This window comes from Nomascus leucogenys, chromosome 20, assembly GCF_006542625.1.
Source record: "Nomascus leucogenys isolate Asia chromosome 20, Asia_NLE_v1, whole genome shotgun sequence".
Lineage (NCBI taxonomy): Eukaryota > Metazoa > Chordata > Mammalia > Primates > Hylobatidae > Nomascus > Nomascus leucogenys.
The window spans coordinates 48,596,914-48,614,971 of NC_044400.1; the positions used below are offsets into that span (position 1 = coordinate 48,596,914).

Consider the following 18,058-nt stretch of genomic DNA (forward strand, 5'->3'; position numbering starts at 1 on the left):
CCAGCGCCGCACACAGCCCCGGTTCCCGCTCGTGCCTCTCCCTCCACACCTCCCTGCAAGCTGAGGGAGCCGGCTCCTGCCTTGGTCAGCCCAGAAAGGGGCTCCCACAGTGCAGCGGTGGGCTGAAGGGCTCGTCAAGTGCCACCAAAGTGGGAGCCCAGGCAGAGGAGGCACCGAGAGCGAGCGAGGGCTGTGAGGACTGCCAGCACGCTGTCACCTCTCACTGGGATTCCATTGTCTGGGTTGGATCCTGTCCTCCTACACACCAAGGCTTGTTACTGAACCCGTGCGCCTCATTTTCCTCATCTGCGAATGGGGGTAATGAGAGATGCTTCCTTACAGATGCTGCGAGGGTAGAATGAGATTGCCCAGGAAGCATCCAGAACACTGCCTGACACCCCTAACACCCTGTGTGAATGCTGCGATTGACAATTACTTTAAAGTAGCAACTCATTCTTTATGACGTACCACCTTGCAGAAATAATCTGAAGCAAATATTAGATTTCTGAAGCCCTGTTGCTTTAAGGTCACTTCAAACAAATGGCTTCTTCAGAATTCCATTTCTTGAGTGGACATAATGTGTAATTTTAAAGGTTCGCAAGGGCCATTAGTCTCTCTCCATTCCTGTTGTGCAGCCACCCAGCCCCTTCCCAGGAGACAGACAGTGCTATCAGTAAGTAAAGACTTTGGAAAAGTCCCCAGATGGACAGCACCAAAAATAGCAAAAGGAGGTGGGGCAGCGAAAGAGGGAGGGAGGGGCTGGAGAACAGGAAAAGAAGATGGGGAGAGAGTCAGCAGGGAACCCTCCCAGTCCTTGGACCCCACGGGTATTGCTTTTTCTCACACCCCTCTCTGAGGACCCCACTAATGTGTGTCGCCATCAGCGAGGGTCTGTGGGAATCTCCTCAGTCTTCTGTCTTAGAGACACAGTTGGTGGCTTCCTGGCCTGTGTCCCAGAGCAAATAACTGGTGAGCTGACCTTGCTCCAGTCTGGGGTGAGGCCAGGTCAGATGAGCCTTCTGTTGTATCCTGAATGCAAACCATTGTTTGAGATACTCTGGAAGAGTCCAGAAGTTGAGGTCCTTGGCCTCTCAAGACACCGGGATCCTAGAGTTAATTTCCTCCCAAGAGGGAGCTTTGGGCGAGGTGGGAGGTGGGGGAATATGGGGGGATGGGAGTGGCTGTAGTTGTCATCTGTGTTGGAGTTCTGTGGCTTTAAGAAATAACTTCAAATGGTAAACCCGAGACAGTGTGGGGTAGGCTAGGGACTTTGTGTGACTCTGCAAAGTTACTTTTCTCTCTTCAGTTCAGATTGAAGCCAGGGATGGTAAATATTTATATTTCATCTTTTTTTTTTTCTAAGATGTTTCTTTATATTGACATCACTCAAGTTTCAGTCCTTTGTTCTGGTAGCAACCCGGGGTTAAGGAATGCTCTGAGTGCCCCAGCCTCCTGCCTGTCAAGAGTGTCCTGTTCCCTTTTTGTCCAGCCAAATTCAGTTACTCTGTTGAGGCTCAGCATAAAGTCCTTTTTCTTTCTGGATCATCTTTATTACTTCCCTTCTCAATCTATGTGGTATTTAAGAAGGAAGCCCCAGCTTAAGGATAGGTTATGCCCCAAATACTACTTTTGAGTAATTAGATTGTAAGTTGAAATGCATTTTCTCATTAAAAATGATAATTATCATTAGTAATGATAATTTTTCAAGGCACCCGTTAGCCAAATGCATCTGAAAATAAGGCTTTATAGCTAGGCATTGCTGACTCCTGCACGTTTTATTGGGGAAGTTGTCTGAGCTTCTGTCTGTTCCCAGAGTGTCTTTGCAACCCAGAATCAGACTCCAGGGCTTATGTCTCATGGTAGCATTTCAGGAATTTTAACAAAATAAAGGTAATTGAGGGACTGTATGCAGCTGGGGTTGGGTGGGGTTTTGTTTCATGGGTGGGTGGACTTTGGCAGGTGGGTGCCATCTGGGTGTCCCCTCCCTGCCTAGTCACAGCTGCCTTTTTGGGGATAGGTGGGGTTGTAGCAGCTGTTTGTCTAGGAATTGACTGGAAGCTGAAAGCTGCCTCAAGTTTCACTACAGAGTTCAGCACTTATTTATATACTGACTTACAGTGTTCTCCAATTCTGTTTAAGCCCATTTGTTCTCTCTACAACATATTCTTGAGCTTGGGCAAATGCTGTGTCTTTATGATTGCCACTGTGTTTAGATGGTCTTAGAGCCTGTGACTTTAGTTATCTCTGTAACCAAATAGGAATAATTTGGGGATGATTTTATTTTGTAGAATTCGCTTTGGTTTCTCTTCTTTTATTATTGTGGGCAATTGATTTAAACTGTATTTAAAGAATTAACTTGCCTAGGTGCGGTGGCTCAGGCCTATAATCCTAGCACTTTGAAAGGCCAAGGTGGGTGGATTGCCTGAGCTCAGGAATTTGAGACTGGCCTGGGCAACACGGTGAAACTCCATCTCTACTAAAATACAAAAAATTAACCAGGTGTGGCAGCGTGCGCCTGTAGTCCCAGATACTCTGGAGGCTGAGGCAGGAGAATTGCTTGAACCTGGGAGGCAGAGGTTGTGGTGAGCTGAGATTGTGCTACTGCACTCCGGCTTGGGTGACAGAGTGACTCTGTCTCAAAAAACAAACAAACAAACAGAATTAACTTAAAAGAGGTTGTTTTGCACTGGTAGTAAGCTGCTAGCTACTGACTAGATAATAGGTCCTGGCTCTACCAAAGTAGGACTGAGAGGCAGTAGGTGGACTAGTTACAGATTCTGTCCTGAAACAAGATTTTTGTCCCAGGTTCTTACCAGTTTTGTTTGTTTGTTTGTTGGTTTTTGGGGTTTTTGGTTTTTTGTTTTGTTTTGTTTTCGTTTTGCTTTTTTTTTGAGACAGAGTCTCTGTCACCCAGGCTGGAGTGCCGTGGCGTGATCTCGGCTCACTGCAAGCTCCGCCTCCCAGGTTCACGCCATTCTCCTGCCTCAGCCTCCCAAGTAGCTGGGACTACGGGCACTTGCCACCGTGCCTGGCTAATTTTTTATATTTTTAGTAGAGACGGGGTTTCACCGTGTTAGCCAGGATGATCTCGATCTCCTGACCTTGTGATCTGCCCGCCTCAGCCTCCCAAAGTGCTGGGATTACAGGCGTGAGCCACCGTGCCTGGCCTCTTACCAGTTTTTAACCATGTGACCTTGAGCAAGTGCAGGACCCTCACCAATCTCTTTACTCTTAGTGTTGTGACAGTCGGAAACCCTTGGGACTGGTAGTCTAAACTCTAAATGATGTGACTTCCCCCGAGCTTTGTGCCAACCAAGATCAAGATCAAGAATGGCTCTGATAGCAATTCTTCCTCTCCTTACCAGGAGAGGAAGAATTAGACTCGAGGGGTCTAATCAAATACATTAATGTTTATACAGCAAACTAAATGGAATGGAGATTGTAAATAGCCACACATCAGGTCAGTGCAGGGTTTGCTACCAGATGAGTTTGTCAGATTTGATGTTGCTGTGAAAGGAGTTATGAAACAATTGGATTTGAGAGCTGTTGGGATTTGGCCTTGTGGACATGGAAAATGGGCTTGTGTCTTCATCTCCAGCAGTGTCAGCCCAGAGTGAATTGTGGATGAGGCCGCAGAAGGTTGGGGAATAGTGGAATTTTGAGAATCATGAAGAACATCAGCTCCTGCTTGTGATTTTTTAGATGAGGAAACTGAGGCCCAGGGAGGTGAAGTGACTTGTTCAGTATCACCAGGTAGCTGGCGGCAATGGTGGATGAAGAAAAACCCCTTTAGAGAAATGAACATTTAGACATTTAGCCATCTTGGTAATCTAGACCAAAAAATAGACCCTTCTCAGATACTGTGATTTGAATGTTAGCTTAAAAATAAATAAATAAGTAAATAAAAATGGGTGTGTGTGCGTGTGTGTGTGTGTGTGCTTAAAAGCTGTTTTCCAGCTAACCTTGATGTGGGTTATCCACTTATCAGCCAAGTTCCTTTCCCATCAAGAGTTTGTTGGTTCAGTTTGCCAGGAAACCCTAGCTTCTGAGAATGCGCACCCTTTCCTGGTAAGGAGAGGAAGAATTGCTATCAGAGCCATTCTTGATCTTGATCTTGGTCGGCACAAATCTACTTGGGAGAGGTTAGGATGGCTGCCTTGTCTGGAGTCTGTGGTTGGATTTGAGAGCTGTTTGGATTTGGCCTTGTGGACACGGAGGATGGGCTTGTGTCTTCATCTCCAGCAGTGTCAACCCACAGTGAATTGTGGATGAGGCTGCAGAAGGTTGGGGAATAGTGGAATTCTGAGAACCATGAAGGACATCAGCTCCTGCTTGTAATTTTTCAGATGAGGAAACTGAGGCCCAGGGAGGTGAAGTGACTTGTTCAGTATCACAGAGGTAGCTGGTGGCAAAGGTGGATGAAGAAAAACCCCTTTTGAGAAATGAGCATTTAGACATTTAGCCATCTTGGTAATCTAGACCAAAAAATGTTAGCAACCCTCAAGCCATGCCCACTGGGTGTGAGGAATGCCATTTCCCCGCCATTCTGTCTCAGCTCCTCTGACCATTGGGGTCAGTTGGAAATACAAGTATTACTTGGAAGCAAGCTAGAAAATTGCTTTTGACTTTTTAGGTTGACTTCCAGCCATGCTTCATGCCTCCTCCTCAGTTCCCTGCTGCCTTTGATCTTTTTCATCTCACGTTTTCTTTTGTAATCTCAGCAGGATCTTGGCAAAACACACATAACTAGTGGGTCCTCAGAATACAGCAAATTTACCAAAGCTCACTGGGCCCAGGAAAAACCCAAAGAATTTTGACAAACACTGGCCTTTGTGTTGGACATTTTTTATTTGTGGTGCTGTGGAAGAGAGTCACACTTACCAGCTAGAGCCAAGCTCTGCCTGTTTCAGTGGCTCTTGCTGTGTGCAAAAGACTCTCAAAATGAAGTGATGGGCTTGTTTTTGAAGAGCCAGCAAGGCTGTAGGGATCCCAGGTTATGACCTGCATAAGGCGAGCTGTGATTTGGGAGTTGGGAGGGAGATTGATCGGTGATAAGGGCAAATAGTAGAGTTTTTTGTTGTTCATCTGGCAAAACTGCTTTGGAGTCTGGTGGGAGCATTTTCAAAACTTATCCTACGTCTTGCTGTGCTAATTGGAATCCATGGTTTTGAAGTTTGTGGAGCCTTTATTCTAAACCAAGTTGTGAAATAGGCGAGAATAGGCCATCATTTAGCATTTTAACAGAAAAGTGGCTAAATGATGAAATATTGTTGAAAGAAAAATAATGAAAATGTACTTTAGGCATTGGTAGATGGACAGCACTCTCTCACAAATTGTGTTTTACATATGCAGACACTGAGAGTAAGATAAAGTGTGTTTGAGCATGCAGGATCCACACTGCCTGGTTTGAATCCAGGCACTGCCACTTGGTAGCCACGTGACCTTGACGTTGGGAATATTGCCTGACCTTTCTGTGCTTCTGTTTCCCCAGCTGTAATGTGAGGATAACACTGGTAACCATTTTATAGGTTTACTGTGAAGATTCAGTGCTTAGCTTAGTGTTGGCTCATACGTGCTCCATAGTTGTGGTGGTGGCTTAGTATTGATAGTGCTGTAATAAACTAGTGTGAATCAGACATCATCGATTCTGGAGCCATCTCACACTAAACTGTTCTCTTTCGTACTCTAGCTCTGTCTGCTTTCCATTCTGATCCTGATTTGTTCTGGCTTCCAGCCTGCATGGCATGCCCTGAGTGGTCTCATACAGTTAGAGATTTGGGGTGCACATCTCAGCTGTGTCCTGAATGCCATTGTGCATTATTTTCACTGACACCTCCCTTCAGTCTCTCTACTGAGCCTACTGTCTGCTGAAGTCCCCTCTTTTGTTCTCACCCTCCTAGTTAGCAACAGATGTCATTGCTTCCTCCCTGGCCATTCCTTAGGCTGGCTTTGAACTCCTGGGCTCAAGTAATCCTCCTACCCAAGCCTCCCCAGTAGTTGGGACTGCACGTGCATTTTACACTGGTTTGCCATTGCTTTTTATGTTGTGTGTGTGTGTGTGTGTGTGTGTGTGAGACAGGGTCTCACTCAGTCCCCCAGGCTGACCCACCCTCCCAGTAGAGTGGCACAATCATGGCCCACTGCAGCCTCCACCTCCTGGCCTCATTTGATCCTCCCATCTCAGCCACCCAAGTAGCTGGGACTACAGGTGTGCACAAGCACTCCTAGCTATCTTATTTTTGGGGGATTTTTTTGTAGAGATGAGGTTTCACAAAATGTGTAATCTTGCCTTGCCCTCCCAAAATCCTGGGATTTCAGGTGTAAGCCACCACACCAGGCCTTGCTTTTTATGTTAAAAGACAACAGAGGCACCTGTTCCCGCAACTTTCTTCCACCCACTATAAAGGAAGGCCTCAGGAAAAAATGTATCCTTTTCTATTCAGCTATTTAATTCCCCTCCTTCATATGGAAATCATCTCAAGGCCATTGCTTCATACTCCCTCTCTGTCTCTCCCTTTTGCTCCTTCCTTTCTACGTACAAATACTTTGGTTTCATCCACTTAAAAAATAAACCCCAAACAAAAATTTCTTTCCTTCACCCTGAGGGTGAACTACCCTACCCTCCTTGCTTGCTCAGACTGGGCTTCTGGAAGGAGCACAATGAGCTCAGTGTCTCTGTTCCTGAACCCAGGGAATCCAGCTTGCATCTTGCCATCCAGTTCATTGGAAAACTGCTCCAGCAAGGCCACCAAAGAGCATCTGTGGATTGTTTTTCTTTCTATTTTATTTTTGCCTATTTATTTCCGTTTTTGTTTTACTTTATCTTTAGAATTTTTAAAGAACGTTTACTTCAAGAAACTACAGAGAAACAGGGAGCAAAATCCAACAAGGGAGAAGTTAAAAAATCCCAAGCTGCTCCTAAATTAGAAACTGAAGGTTTCCCATGTGTTCTTAGGAATTTCTACGTGGCCTGATTTATCTGAGTTCTTCTCAAGCCTCTTTCTAAAGATTTCTCTTGGGTTGTGTCTTCGTTTGTTTTCTGTTGCTATAACAGAATACCCAAGACTGGGTAATTTATAAAGAATAGAGGTTTATTTAGCTCGCAGTTCTGGAGGATGGGAAGTCCAAGACTGGATAGCCATATCTGGTAAGGGCCTGTTGTTGCTTCATGACATCAGTGACAAAATGGAAGAAATCCCATGGTGAGAGAGGAAGCAAGAAAGCACCGAGGAAGCTGAACTCGTTTTTATAACAATCCACACTCCCAATAACTAACCTGCTCCCATGAGAACTCACTCACTTCTGTGAGAACAGCATTGACTCCTTTATGAGCATGGAATCCCTAAGACCCAAGCACTTCTTAAAGGTCTCACTACAGCTCAACACTGTTAGTTACATTGGGGACCAAATTTCAATGTGTGTTTTGGATGGGACAGATCATATTCAAACTATAGCAGGTTGTTTGTTTCTTTCTTTCTCTCTCTTTTTAAAAATTATGGTCAAAACACTTAACATGAGGTCTACTCTCTGAACAAATTTTTAAGTGCACAATACAGTATTGTCAGATCTCTAGAACTTATTCATCTCGTGTAACTGAAAATTTGTATTTTATGCCTGTTGATCATCAACTGTCCCTTTTCCCCTGCCTGCCCAGCCCCTGGCAAACACCATTCTACTCTCTGGTTTCTATGAGTTTGACTATTTTAGATACCATATATAAACAGAATTGTATAGTATTTGTCCTTTGGTGTCTGGCTTATTTCATTTAGCATAATGTCCTCAGGGTTTACCCATGTTGTCACATTTGGCAGGATTTTCTTCTTTATAAAGCTGAATAATATTCCATTTTCATATGCCATGATTTCTTTATCCCTTTGTCTATCGATGGGAATTTTGGTGGCTTCCACATCTTGGCTGTTGTAACTAATGCTGCAGACAACATGGGAGTGCAGGTATCTCCTCAAGATCCTGATTTCAATTCTTTTTTTGGATATGTACCCAGAAGTGGGACTTCTAGATCACATGGTAGTTCTATTTTTAACCTTTTGAGAAGCCTTAATACTATTTAGCAAGCAGTGGCACCATTTTGCACTTCCTTCGTATTTTAGTTGCACCCTCTTATAGCATCTGACCCAGCTGACCACTTACCTCTTCTGGAAGCTCATTCCTCTCTGTCCTAGACTGGAGCTCTGGCTGTTCTTCCTCAGCTTCTGAGTGGAGAAGATCCAGTTGCTGAATGCCTATTTCCATCTGGATGTCACCTGCTTACCTCTATCTTTGCATGTTCAAAACTGAACTGTGATGTTGTCCTCGAGATGCCAAGTGAATTCGTTTGCTAGAGCTGCCTCACAAAGTACCACCGACAGGGAGGCTTCAGCAACAGAGAAGTCCAAGAGGAATGTGTCAGCAAGGTTGCCTCCTTCTGAGGGCTATGAGAGAATCTGTTTCATGCCTCTCTCCTGGGTTCTGGTGATTTGCTGGCAATCTTTGGTGTCCCTTGGCTTGTAGAAGAAGCATCATCCAGATCTCTGCCTTTTTCTTCAAACGGTGTTTTCCCTGTGTCTGTCTCCACATTTCCCCTTTTCAGAAGGACATCAATCATATGGGACTAGGGTCCACCCTGATGACTTCATTTTAGCTAGATGACCTATGTAAAGATCCTATCTCCAAATACATTCTGAGGTATTGGGGGTTAGGAGTTCAACATAAAAATTTAGGAGGAGGTGACAAAATTCAAACCATAACACCAAGCAAACTTGCTTTTTTTTTTTTCATATATTTCCCATCACAATGAATGGGACCAATGTCCACTATGTTGCTCAAGCAGAAACTTGGACGTCATTTTTATTACATCACATGCCCTTACATTAATTTGAGTTCAAGAACTCACAGAATTGGGAGGCGGAATTTTGAAATAGGAATCCTAGCATCCATCAGACCTCACAAAGGGGTCTGTGACTCTCAAATGACTGACAGCCTCTGCTCTACATACTTTTTAAAGTGTCTACCGTCTTGGTACAAAAGTACCACATAGTAATTTTAGAAAGTTATAGAAAAGTATAAAGATAAAATTAAATTTATTTCATTATTTTAGCACCCAGAATCACTTAGCATTTTGATTTTGGCTTTATACCTTCATGTGTTTTTATTTTTTAAAAAAACTAGTTGGATCATATTTGCATGTAAGATTTTGAATCCAGCTTTTGAAATTCAATATTGGATCATAGTGTTTTTCCATATCTTCACAAACAACTTCATAGATCTTTAAAGAGTGCATATTATTTCATCAAATGAAACAGTGATTTAGATATGTTCTTATTATCTCATTGCAAATATGCAGCTGTTGCTATTTTTTGACTTTTATAAATAATGCAACAACCTTTGCTATTTGAACTAAATAATTTGTTCATGATTCAGACATGATTCAGCTAGGGGTGAAGGAGAAGGAGGGATACAGTGTTTCTCAGCAAATTATTAGTGTAAATTGAAGGAAAGCTAAACCTACTGAAGTTTATAAATGTTTTAGACATTATGGATGAATAGTTACTTTGTTATTTAAATGCTATTTTTCATTGAATTGTTAAGGTAGATCACAGTGTCTTCTCCACTCTGCATCTTTCTTGTTAGCTATTCTTTGTAATGCACAACAGGGCTGTCCAAAAAAACTTTCTGGGATGGTGGAAATGTTCTTTATCTGGCCTGTCCAGTATGGTAGCAGTTAGCCACACATGGCCACTGGGCACTTGAGATGTGGCTAATGCAACTGAGGAACTGAATTTTTAACTTTATTTAAATTCATTTGGCTTAAATTTGAATTTAAATAGCTACATGTGGCTAGTGGCTATCTTACTGAATAATGCAGGTCTTTTATGATTATGACTAAAATACAGTGCCCACCTTTTTGTAGACACTCTTCTGAATGCTTTACATATTAATGTTGTTTAATCTTCACAGTGACACCATGCAGCAGGCTTCCAGTTACTATTGCTGTATAACAAATAACCCCAAAGCTTAGTAGGTGAAAACAACAATCATTTCTTTTGTTTAAGGATTCGTTATACAATTTGAGCAGGGTTCATCAGAGACAGCTCATCTTTGCCCCATGGAGCATAAGTTGGGACTATAGGATCTGCTTTTATTATGGCTATTACTGGCTGGTAAGTTGATGCCTGCTATTTTCTCTCCACAGGAAAGCTTAGGCTTCCTCACAGCATGGTGGCTGGGTTCCAAGAGCAAGTGCCCCAAGAAACAGGAAGTGGAAGTTGTCAGTTTCTTCTTGCCTGAGGCTGGAAAGTGATAATGCGTTACTCCCAACACATTCTGTTGGTCAGGGAGAGAAGAGTGTAAATGTAAGGGGAGGAGATACAGACCTCACCTCTCAGTAGAAGCAGTATCAAATAATTTTGAAGCTGGAAACCAAAAAGTATCTGAGACAGGTCTCAATCAGTTTAGAAGTTTATTTTGCAAAGGTTTAAGGACATGCCCAGAGAAAAGGATCTCAAATCCACAGGAACAATCCGTGGTTCATGCCATTTTCCTAAGAAGATTTTGAGGGTTTCAAAACTTAAAGGGGAAAGAGGGAGCAGATGTTCACATTACTGAATCTACCTGTTGCAAGGGAAAAGGAGCGGGCAGGGTAATAGTCAATTATGTCAGTCAGCACTTTACCTAAGATAAAGTGAGCATGGAGTAGCTACCTGTGCAGATACTTAACCTTTAATCGGTAGCTATCTGCCTAAGAACAAAAGGAAAGGCAGTTTCTTGAATGACTCAGCTTTCAGCTTAATTTTTTCCTTTTGGCATAGTAAATTGGGGTCCGAGATTAGATTTTTATTTCACAGGGCCATCTTGTAAAATTATCACAGATTAGTCACATTCATTTTGATCCTTTTTACAGAGAGGAAACAGAGTACAGAACAGTTAAAATTACTCGCCTAAGGTGACATGGCTAGTATGTGGCCAAATAACTGTTATTTCTGCCAGGTCTGAGCTTTTAATCTGAGTGCTATATTGCATCTCCCTGTAATTTGTATGCTTCACTAATGTAGATTGATATCTTCAGCTTTTTAATGGCATGATAATTATGAAATTAAGTGAATGACACATGTTTGTAAGTCACAGAGCTCTGTAGGTATATAGTGTTTGTTAGGGGTTGCCACATGTCAAATTCACGATGAAGCCACCGTCTTAATCACCTGATTCAGAGGGAGGTGTTTGACTCCAATTCTGAGCCCCTCTGCTTTCATCCCTGTTTCCCATTGTCCCCCAGAAAGAATTTATTGTCACCCCCAGATTGAAACAGACAGTGATTCTGAGTAAAGCTCCTTGATCTCAGCATGCTGCCTACTTCACCTATTCTTGTTGCATGGAATATGTGTTATATAAAGGGATTAATAAAGAAAACTTATTGTTTTAGGACCATAAAAGGGATTAAATAAATGTTTCTGGTTTTTACTGAAAATGAGGCATGAGGTTAAACCCTAACTTAGACGGTATATTGCGTATATTTAGGGATGTATTTATTATATTGATTCTTCAGGGAGAAATCAGAAAACACAGGCTATTTCAAATTCTGGAGGTCGTCTGATAAAGTAATCAATGCAACCTCTTACAAACCTAAGAAACCAGTTATTTCCTTTCATGTTCAAAGACAATGGATAGTTCCATGCGAAAGAGAGGTAGCCTTTGTTCTATGGCCTCTGGTTTGCAAATAAAGCTTCTGTTTGATATTGTTTGTTTGTTGCTGTGATGAACTGTGCTCATTTCATATCAGGTATATTGTCCCCATTATAATCATTGCGATGCAGGAGTTTTCTTCTTGGTCACTTTGTAAACTGGGGACCTTTGGCTGGCGACGCCCTGCCCAGGCCTCACTTGGCCACACTGGCGTGCTTCAGCTCGCCTGTGGTATAGCTTGTACCCGCTTTCAGCAGTTCCCAAGCTCTTGTAGTGCACCCAAGAAGAATGAGGATACACGACACATTGAAGGGTGAGGAGGGCGGAGAAGAATTTTATTGAGCAATGAAAATGGCTTTCAGCAGAGAGGCAATGTGGGGTTCGGGGGAATGGTTCCCCTACTTGAAGTTCCTCCTGTGTGGCTGGGTCTGGGGCCTTTAATGGACTCAGAACGGGGAGTGTGTGCTGACTGGTTTGTGAGGAAAGCGCACCAAACAGGAAGACAAGTCCTCCATGTGGTCCGAGGATTTAACTTGGAGCTTGGCTTTCAGGCTTTAAACTGGCTTCAGCATGGAGGTGGGGTTTCACCGGGGACCCAACCCTGTCTGCCTGGGCATCATTTGGCTGCCTCCTGCCCCTCTCAATTACAATACAGATTCTTTTCTCACCAAAATGCTCTTGAGAAAGCTTATATTTAAATGTCTCTAGCTTTCCAGTTTCTGGGTTTCTTGAGCAGTGTGTGTGAACCTCCCTTCATGTAGAAAACCTCATTTTCTCCCTTCAGAGTCAGGATATTCCAAATACTGAAGCTTTGTTTCAGTCAAACCCCACCGTTTTCTTTGGTCCTCATCTACCTGACTCCCCTCTTCATTTTGTACTTCTCTCATTTTTCCATGGCATGGTGCTCTGCTGATTCTTTTGCTACACAGTATGTTCTTCCTGAACTCCTGGCCTCAAGTGATCTGCCTCCTTGGCCTCCCAAAGTGTTGGGATTATAGGCGTGAGCCACCGTGCCTGGCCTAAATATTAATAGTGGTAGCTAACACATTTATAGTGCTTACTGTGTGACAGGCACATATATAAGGCTAACTTTTTAATGTTTAATTTAATTAATTAATTTATTTTTTTTTTGAGTCAGTCTTGCTCTGTCACCCAGGCTGAAGTGCAGTGGTGCAATCTTGGCTCACTGCACCCTTTGCCTCCCAGGCTCAAGCGGTCCTGTCACCTCTGCCTCCCAAGTAGCTGGGACCACAGTTGTGTACCACAATGCCCAGCTAATTTTTGTATTTTTAGTGGAGACGGGGTTTCACCATGTTGCCCAGGCTGGTCTCGAACTCCTGACCTCAAGTCATTCCCCGCCCCCCCCCCCGCCCTTCAGCCTCCCAAAGTGCTGTGATTACAGGCGTGAGCCACCGCACCCAGCCCAGTGTGTTCTTCCTGCGATCTCAGTTGGCCACATCATATAATTGTGTGCTCCAGGCTCACTGCTTTCTGGAGTCCATGTGGCACCCCTGCAGGCTAAGATATCAAACTGCCTCTCATATATATATTCATGTGATACTTTGACATGTCTAAAGGCAAAAACTTCCCCTTTTCTCCAAAAGATACCCACTTCAAAGCTTCCCTATTCTTGAAGTCATAAGGTAGATCCCCACTGTTCTTATCTAATGCCCTGTGTTTTCCTTCCACAGCATTTCTCACAATCCGTCACGATCTGCCCATGTATACTTGTTCAATGGCTGTTGCTGATGCCATCCTATACGAGCCTCAAGACCGCAGGGGCTACATTACGTTGTTCATCACTCTATCCAGTTCCCACCCAGTGTGGTGCTTGTCACATAACTGGCACACATTCAATGTTTATTGGGATTAGTGAACAAATGAACAAGTGCACTCACTTCCATTTTTATGTTTGCACCCTGGGCCAAGATCTTGATGCTATCCCTGACTTTTCCCTCTTCTTCATTCTCTAGATCTTCTAGTTTACTAAATCCTCCTAGAATGTAAGCTGCATGAGGACAACAAATCTCCACCTGTTTTGCTCAGTGTGATGCACTTGCATCACAAGTGCCTAGAATGGTGCCTGGCATGTGGGTGAATATTTGCTATGTTGCTTGCTATTTTACATGTAATAATTTATTTCATCTTTATAACAATCGTAGAAGGGTGAGTATGTAGTATTTGTATGCCCATTTCATAAGAAACCAAGGCATCAAGATGTTAAGTTCTTGTCCATTGTCACACAGCTGCTAAATGGTGGAGCTGGGAATTGAACTTGAGTGTTCTGAGGCCATGCTCTTAATCACTAAGAACTGTGCTATAATGTAATGTAGTGTTTATGTAATATTTGTAATGTTACATGTAATGTTTATGTGTTCATTCTGTGTTTGTAATGTTACATGTAATGTTTATGTGTTTATTCTGTGCTGGACACTTCACTATAACCCTGTATACTCATTCCACAATGAAGAAGAAGCTGTCTTCAAAGGGTTTTTTAAAAAAATGACCCAGCATGGGACCCGGTTCATGAGTAGCAGAGTTAAACTCAGACTGTTTGAGCCCAAACCTGGGCTATCTTGTGCCTGTGCAGCCAGACCCACCAGTCTGCGTGGCCTGTGGTTTCGGGAGCAGACCCTGACTTACTGTGAACATTACCTAAGAGTCATTAGGATTTTCTTGCCCTGGACAGATATCTAATGCAGCATGCATGTTTCTTTCTGTAGACAATGGGAGCAGCCGCACATTGCACTCCAGAACAGAGACGACCCCGTCGCCCAGCAACGATACTGGGAATGGACACCCAGAATATATTGCATATGCGCTTGTCCCTGTGTTCTTTATCATGGGTCTCTTCGGCGTCCTCATTTGCCACCTGCTTAAGAAGAAAGGCTATCGTTGTACAACAGAAGCAGAGCAAGATATCGAAGAGGAAAAGGTTGAAAAGATAGGTAAATAACCAGGACTCTTTTTATTGGGGGTGAGGAGACAGTTTTTAAATATGAAACCAGTGATATATGCTTTCCATTTCTCTGAGGCAGAATGATCCATTTTAGTGGCAGGTGGTACAGTGTAGTGTAAGTGCAGATTGCGCAGTAATCACACCTAGTTTGTAAACTTGCTTTCATTACTGAATACCTGCCAGATAGGGCACGCTTTCTTGCCCTGTGGCCTTAGACAAGTTATTGTGTGCTCTGAATCTCTGCCATGTATAATTTCACTTAAATGTATTTTTAATTAATTTAATCTTATTCATTTGACATTTTAATTTAATTTCAATGAGGAAAATAATCCTCACCTTTTGGGGTTTCTGGGAAATTTAGAGAAAAGATGCATTTGGTATTTGGAATATATGACTACTCATTAAATATTAATCCTTACTATTATTATGGAATCAGATTCGAATAAGAGTGAAGGAAAAATTAAAATAGGTCTCCCCATGTTTGTGGTGTTACTTTTGCTGGGGGAGTTCTATCTTACATATTTGTGGTTGGAATTTATGTTTATTAAGTAAACGATCATGTGCACAGTGCAGAAAAAAGTATGGCAAGAACTGGTGCCTTAGTACTAACTTCAGACTGTCTCATCTGTTTCTCCTAACGTGGAGTCATAAGGTAGTGTTTAGAAAAACCTGGGAGACGAAATCCTGTTTTCTCCACTGATATTTCTTTCCCATCATCTTTAGGGATGTTTCCTGACTTGGGCCTTGAGAGGTAGTAGGTGACTCCCCCTATTCCTTTCAGCCCCGCTAAGGGCAGTTTCTGCAGAAAGGTGACGTTGGAGTAGGTCGCCCTTCAGGCAAAGCAGGGCTGGCTGCGGGGAGGTTCCTCATTCCTTGCCAGCTTGCTGAACTGTTGGTTTTTCCCACCCCCACTGACCTTTGAGGCCGAGAAGGAACAGGATTGCATGATGAGTCATGTATGAGCCTGTGAGCAAACCAAAGCCAAGTGTTTGTCAACAGAAAGTGGAGCCTCCCCCTCTCCTCCTTCCCAGATGCTCTTTAGGTTGGCTTAGCAGCCAGCTTCTGAGCTGTCTAACCAAACATGCATGTTCACGTGGAGGAAAGCTGACCTTTGGATAGAGAAGGCATTTTCCAGGTCAATGAGTAGGACATTGCACACCTTGATGCATTCTCTGTGAACTAGGATGGAGCGTTTCAACCCTCCCTGGCTCTCCTTATTGAAACAAATTTTGCAGATTGGTTTCAGAGTAGTTTCCTTTTTTTCCCAAAGACCATCATGTACACTCTTGGTACAGAGTCCCCAAAGTAAACTGAGTTTGTGGACATATAACCAAGCCCTGAATGTAGGTAATTTGGAAGTGTATTTCAGAGGGTAGAGCAGTCTGATGAACATGGATAAATTATGATCCAATTTAAAAAGGAAATTAATATGTAAATTGATATAGTAAGTCTGCAATTAAAAGAAAATCCAAGGAGAATCTTTTTCTTTTTTAATGAGCTTTCTTCCCATTTCTCTTAAGGCTTTAAGGAAATGATGAGAGAGAAATAATAATGAGGACTGGTACAAGTGCATTTCCAAATTATTGTCTTGGAAAGTGAGTGAGTATTCGAACTTCAGAAGAGCTGGATGGACAGCTTTGATACTTTCTCTTTATGCTTGTTATGCATTAGGAAGTTTGGAGCTGGAGGGAGAAAGCCTAGAATTGTAGCACCATGGGTGATTTCCTGAGGCTTCTGGAAACTGTTCAGTGAGGTCTGGGGTTCTAAGATTGATTGACTTGATGCTGATGACCAATTGTAACCTGTTCTCCCCTCCTCTTTTCTCTTTCAGAATTGAACGACAGTGTGAATGAAAACAGTGACACTGTTGGGCAAATCGTCCACTACATCATGAAAAATGAAGGTGTGAACATTTTAGTGTTCCAAAACAATTCAGTATTCCTATCCTTTATTAAAAACCTGCTTCGAAGAGTCAAGATTTATATAGACTCTCTTATTGACTTCACCTAAGCTTTCTAACACCTCAGCTTCCAGCGTTACTCAGCTACGCAAGTTTCACATGAGTGAGTTTTCTAAGCACGAGTTGATCTAAGCGTTGCAGAGAGCCAGCCATGGAGCTCTGTCAGCTGGTGTTCAAATCCTGGCCTCACTGCTTACTGGTTGTGTGCAATTTGGGGAAACTACATTGCCTTGTTTCATGAGGTAGAGTTTCTTCCTGTAAAATGAGGATAATAATATTTACCTCAGCCTGGCACGGTGGCTCATATCTGTAATCCCAGCACTTTGGAAGGCTGAGGTGAGAGGATTACTTGAGGCCAGGAGTTCAAGACCAGCCTGGGCAAAATAGCAAGACCCCATCTCTTCAAAAAAAGTAAATAGCCAGGCATGGTGGCACATTCCTATGTTCCCAGCTACTTGGGAGGCTGAGATAGGAGGATCACTTGAGCTCAGGATTTCAAAGCTGCAGTGAGCTGTGATCACACCGCTGCACTCCAGCCTGGGTAACAGAGCGAGACTCTGTCAAAAAAAGAAATAATAGGAAATAATAATAATAATAATATTTACTTCACAGCATCGTTGGGACATAGCACACATAGAGTGCTCAGTATGGTAAGCACTCAAATATTGTCTGTTCCTTTTTCATGTGCTTAAAAAAATTGTGGTAAAATACACATAAAATTTAGTACTGTTACCATTTTAAAGTGCATCCTTCAGTGGGATTAAGCACATTCACAGTGTTGTACATGCATCTCCACTGTCTAGTTCCAGAACTTTACATCTTCCCAAACTGAAGCTCTGGACACTTTGGGCAGCCACTCCCCATTCCCTCCTCCCCCGTCCACTGGCAGCTGCTGCTGTGCTTCTGTTTGTCTATTCTATGTCATTCTTTCTCCAGTGTTAACACTTTCACAAAGTTGAACTTTTATGAAATTTAGTATTTTTTCACCCTGAAATGTATTCTAAATTGTCATCTTAAATGGAAGATTAATTTAATCTTGAGTAAAGAAACTTTAGGGTCATTGTTCCGAGCACTGGTTATTCCCTCGATAGCACACCGTGCCCTCAGTGATATTTAAGGTGTGTGGGATTCCTTGCCCACTTACTCAATAGCTGTGGATTCTCACACTTTGAATTCTCATTACAATTTAAAAGAAAATGTTTCCCCTGGGCTTTGTCTGTGCTTTAGCCAGCATGGGCTCGTGGACTGATAAGAGCTGAGCCTGATAGAGCTGAGCCATTTGTCTAAAGGTTGAAATACACCACACTCATCAGTAAATACATGCTCCTCTGCCCTCAGGCCCTGCCCTGGGCACCCCACACTCCCAGATCCTCACTACTCCACAAGAGCACCTGCCTGCCCAGACTGTTTGTCAGTTTGACTCTCTTCAACTCTTTTTGACTTAGAGAAACAGCAGTTTCATA

General features: G+C 42.9%; 1 protein-coding gene across 1 annotated transcript in view; it reads left to right on the top strand.

Moving 5' to 3' along the window:
- The window catches only part of RELL1 (RELT like 1), a 74,469-nt gene that overhangs the window by 22,603 nt on the left and 33,808 nt on the right, over nucleotides 1–18,058 (top strand). Inside the window, exons 2-3 of the mRNA XM_012499851.2 lie at nucleotides 14,400–14,624; nucleotides 16,467–16,538. Coding sequence (XP_012355305.1) covers nucleotides 14,400–14,624; nucleotides 16,467–16,538 — 297 coding nt within the window. The remainder of the gene's footprint in view (nucleotides 1–14,399; nucleotides 14,625–16,466; nucleotides 16,539–18,058) is intronic.